Source organism: Bolinopsis microptera, chromosome 8, assembly GCF_026151205.1.
Source record: "Bolinopsis microptera isolate Bmic1 chromosome 8, MBARI_Bmic_1.0, whole genome shotgun sequence".
In the NCBI taxonomy this organism is placed as follows: Eukaryota; Metazoa; Ctenophora; class Tentaculata; order Lobata; family Bolinopsidae; genus Bolinopsis; species Bolinopsis microptera.
Window position 1 is genome coordinate 16,532,037 of NC_087079.1, and position 5,030 is coordinate 16,537,066.

The 5,030-nt window shown below is 37.2% G+C and overlaps 1 protein-coding gene across 1 annotated transcript; it reads right to left on the reverse strand.

Moving 5' to 3' along the window:
* Window positions 1–764: 764 nt before the first annotated feature.
* On the reverse strand, window positions 765–2,437 carry LOC134820204 (uncharacterized). The gene is made up of 5 exons (XM_063830427.1): window positions 2,394–2,437; window positions 1,901–1,974; window positions 1,626–1,717; window positions 1,269–1,395; window positions 765–1,111 (listed from the first exon to the last, which is right to left on the reverse strand). The coding sequence occupies exons 1-5, from the start codon at window positions 2,435–2,437 to the stop codon at window positions 765–767; spliced, it is 684 nt and encodes a 227-aa protein (XP_063686497.1).
* Between the last annotated feature and the right edge of the window lie 2,593 nt (window positions 2,438–5,030).

Consider the following 5,030-nt stretch of genomic DNA (forward strand, 5'->3'; position numbering starts at 1 on the left):
TTCAGGTTTAATAACCTGCACTATTAACAATGTTGATAACACAAGCAATAGCGCCCTATCTGATGTCTCTTCTTCCCAGTTTCAGATCACTGCCTCTAACCAGACGAAGTGTTCGTTACAAAAAACCGTTATCTCTTTAACTTTTGAAGTAAAGCCCTGGCCAGTAAGGGTTTCTGGGCTCGTCTAAATTTCTTCGAAGTATAAAATTATCTGCATTGATCTGAAACGAATTATTAAGATAACGGACTACCTCATATAAGGCTTGGTCAAATTGTTTATGTCCCCAGAATCAATCTCACCACTCTGGACAAAAGGTTTTTCAACTTTGTTCTGAGATCTTTGCTCCAGTAATTGGTAATGTTGTAGGTTTATAACCTACCAAGACTCGTCGACGGTCTTGTCGTAGTATTCGGAACAAATATTTTACGAGTATCACCTGTTAAATCCAATGTACTAAATAAAAGAATTTGTAATCAAAATAATTGTAGCAACATTTAAATAAGAACCATGTCAGCTGTAAGTACAACTACAATTTCAGTATAAATGAAATTATGAAAATAAAAGAAATCCTAAAACCGTCAGTAAAATAGAAATATTTGCTTCGCATCAGTTTGAAAACGATACATGAACTAATATAGTCACACTGCCACCATATTCAATATTCGATCCCAGCCACACCAAATGATTCAAATAACGACTAAAACACCACAAATAATACATTTATTCTTGCGGATGAAGGGTGCGGGCGAACATGGCACATGCACTCATATACTCCCAGGAGTCCCCCGAGGTTTAGTATAAAGCGGTGTTTTAAGTCTAGTAGGGGTCACTGTCACTGACGCCGGCCTGAACGGGGAACCTATCTTAACTGGAGTAGTTAACATTGAGTTCATAGTTAGGGGAGAGTCCCACTGAGACGAAGTGGATTTGAGACGTCTGTAGCTGGCGGTGGTTAGGAAGACGATCCCAATGACGATTAGAAGGACGAGGAGTCCCAGGACGACAGTGGGGAGGAGAGTGCTGATAAGTTCGGAAAACTCCAGTTTGATGGGAGGTGGAGTTAGGTCGGGTTCTGAGGGTGTTATCAGTACTTCGTACACTTCCTCCTGACCTGTTGGAGCAGAGTTAGAGACTAACATACTGAAGTTATTAGTTTTAAGATTTTACCGATTAATTTGATGAAAGGTGCGAGGAAAGAGTTTGGTGTTTTTACCAGCAGTTTCTAGCGAAACAAAACAAAGCAGCTAACCCAAGACCCAAGTACTAACCAGAAGTAGGACAGAGAAAAGTGAGAGAATGGACAGCCTGGGTGTTCCAGTTGAGCAGGGATAGGTGGAAGTGAGACGAGGTTTTAATAATGTTCAGATCACCGCCAGCTCTGTCGTCTAACGTCACCTGAACAAGGTTCCAGCTTTGAGCTAGTTTGTAATTTTATAAATAAATATAAAATTATATAAATATAAAATAATAGACTGACCCGACGGTCACTGCGTTGCCTGGGGAGTGGCGTCATGTTTCTCTATGCTAATGTTTTGGAGAATTGGCTACCTAGAAAATATCGGATTGTGCGAAGCAAAACTTTAAAAGGCAAAACATAGTGGTTCCCCCTAGTCTATGATATTTACCTGAACAAGCGAAAAGTCTCCCTCCACAAGGAAGATATCAGTAGTAGGACTCTCTGAAGAGAGAGAAGTCTTCTTTCCAGATAACTTAAAACCTGTAGAAAGTTATGAAACTTTCAGTTAGTGGTATGTTAAAGTGTCTGTATCTATTATTAGTACGGTCTACCAAGATAATCTCTAGTCACGATGTGTGATGTCATTACACGTGTTCTACTCGAACAAAAAATAATTGTTTCTGGAGGTTAAAAATGTAAGGGCAAGTTTTACTCACGTGATACGAATGGTATCTGGATAGAGCTGGATACAGCACCCTTTACTTTTACAGTCACCAGCGGAGATACGGTCGATACAGCTGCAAAAAATAATCGGTTAGATCTGCTGAATAAGTGGTTTAATTGGTGGTTTTGTAACTAATATGATACTTAAGTTTCTCACTTTCTGTCCCCTTCTCTCTTTCTCTCTTTCTGTCTCTCCCTCACAGCCTTACCTTACATTCCGTAATTTTTAATTAAGTTTGAGTGTGTTCTTTCACTCTCACTGGTAATATTTCATAATTTTGTTTGAGGTATGTACATTTTACTTCGGTCACTTGAAATTGCTTTTTTTCGGAGGCCTTGGTGCTGGTTTCGACTGAGCGGGTTCATACTTTTGCAACTTCTTAACTGCCAAAATTGTTACACTAGTTGGCCATTGTATTGGTAGACACAATCTTAGAAAAATACTGCTAAATTGCAGTATTAAATTGCAGTACCTATTAAATTACAGTATTACATGTTCATATTAAATACGCAAACGATAGTTATCTTGTACGCCATGCTCCCGGAAATTATTAGACTGAAAATAGTCCTAATTTCAAAGAAATGTTTTCCCCCATCAACATTTTATGATTAAAAAGGCAACAGGATCGATGCGATGGTAGATTAAAATCTATAACTAAAGAAAACGGGAGAAATTCTTGTAAAGTACCCTCTTTGGAGGATGTGCGTGACTCGTCCAAGTTTGTGGGATAAGATAAAGGTAATTTAAATCAACTTAAAAATTGGCCGTAGATTTACTTGATACTTCTGATAACGTAATTTTAAAATTAAACGAAACTTTATCTTGATTTTGAAGACCTCCGATATTCGAGAATTGATGATATTTTCACTAATAAAACGATTTTGTAAACTAGAATTATACCATATACAGGGAGTACCACGTACAGAAAGTGTGACTTTTTTGATCACAGTGCTGGCAAGCACGACCGTTGCATTTATTGTGGGTATACTATGTTCCCCATTTACTATTATACCCCCTTTACTATTATACCCCCTTTACTATTAAACCCCCTTTGGTACACGTTACAAGCCTCTTTTGTGCACGCGAAGCGTGCACTCCGGCCGGAGGCGGCGGCCGAAGGCCGCCGCCTCCGGCAGGAGTTTTCCAGGCATTAAGACTCATCGGAAGTCGTTCAGCAGATTTATTTTTAGTTCAAAACATTCTAATTTGATGTCAAAGATGACAGGAATAAAAAATAGTTATGTTGAGATTTTAAAGAAATTTGCATAAAATACTCGCCAGCACTGTTATACGAAATCCGGTAAAAAACCCAAAATCGCCATATTCAGGTGCCTTAAAAACCATGTTAAAATTGAGTTAGAGATCTGAAATTTTTCAGGGCGTCTAGACGTTGACCAAATCGACTGCAAAAAAAGTTTCAGGTTTTAGGAGCATCGGGAAATGGGTTTTCTAGAACCCCTGTTTTACGATAGATTGTCGTGATACATATATACATATATATATTCAGGGATAGACGCTTTGCCAGTCAATTGTAGCCTGTATTTAAGTGTCCATAGATTCAAAAGTATAAAAGATACAGCCATTTCCGACCACAGGTCTTGCAAATAATTGTTTACACTTTAGTTTACATTGTATACAAAAATTATTTGACGTCATAAACACCCCTTGATGACGTCATCAAGTTAACCGTTTTTAAAACTTGATTTTTGACAAAGTAATAACTTTTAAAATTAATTTTAAACCATTAAGAAGTAATTTTATTCAAATCTGAGGAAATTTTTACCTTAGATAATTGTTCAAGCATTCTGAAAATCTACCGGAAAGTTTTTCTAGCTTGCTCCTTCATAAAGATATTCGTCATTGAAGTTTGTGCTTTTTTTGAAGAATTATTTTATAAAAACGTCAATTTTGCGATTTAGTATTCTCTGGTGTTGGGCCATGCCTTGGGTTGTGGAGCTCAGTTCTGCTTCCTATAGGTATAAATTGTGCATTAGGCTAGTTTTAAAGTTGAAAATCGAAAAGTTGCTCACGTGGGGACACGCCCAAATTGATAGAAAATTACTAAAATCACTGAAAATTGCTGTTTTCGTCATTTTCTGTCAACTTTAGAGTGCCGTTGTGATTACAGTTCTTCTTGAAATACTTTGAAACTTTGCATGCTAATCAAGCTATATATAAAACAATTACATGCAAAATTTTACAGCGATTCAGTATTGGATGCGCACGCAACGTCCGCTCAAAGTTTGCACGTGCGAAAGGTGAAAATTTTGCTCATTCATGATTTCCAACAAATTCTGCTTTGCCACGACAGTTTAATGTCATTATATATGAATTTAATGCCAACTTGAATGAGTATTAAGTGGTATATTCTGTCAGTGATCGACCGATATGCTTCCCTAAACACAAGAAAATGTTTTTGAAGGAAAAATTTCGAAATCGTTGAAACTTCCTCCTTATTAATGAAGATATCAGTTTATATTTCGACTTTATAAAGTACCCTGACATTATAATCAAAAAGAAATGATATTTTACCAAAACCCATAATCATGGGTAGAGTGGACCGCTGCCAGTGTCTCTCTTTCCCAAACAAAAGGAAATGATATTAATTTGATTGACCGTTCTCAAATGCAAAATGATACCGAGAATGAAATCGGTCGCTCGCTTTTCCCATTCATTTACAATTGTATAATAGATTAAGAAGAACTACCCAAAGGCAGCTGTACTCGGCAATGAAGATTCAATAAACTTCAACTTGTTCAATAAGTAATAACTACCACCCTTGTCCCTTACCCCGAAATACTAGGTATCGACCCGAACGCAACCCAAAGAGATTTTTACAGCATCTGATTGATGAAATCAATCGAAACTTATTTATACAATTCGTAAGCCGTGAATGAATGGGAAAGCGAGCGACCGATTTCATTCTCGGTATCATTTTGCATTTGAGAACGGTCAATCAAATTAATATCATTTCCTTTTGTTTGGGAAAGAGAGACACTGGCAGCGGTCCACTCTACCCATGATTATGGGTTTTGGTAAAATAAATGATACAAAATATTATATTATGAAGGAGCAGTTGCTAAAAACTCTACATCACATTGTGTACGAGGGACCATATTGTCTAACAAA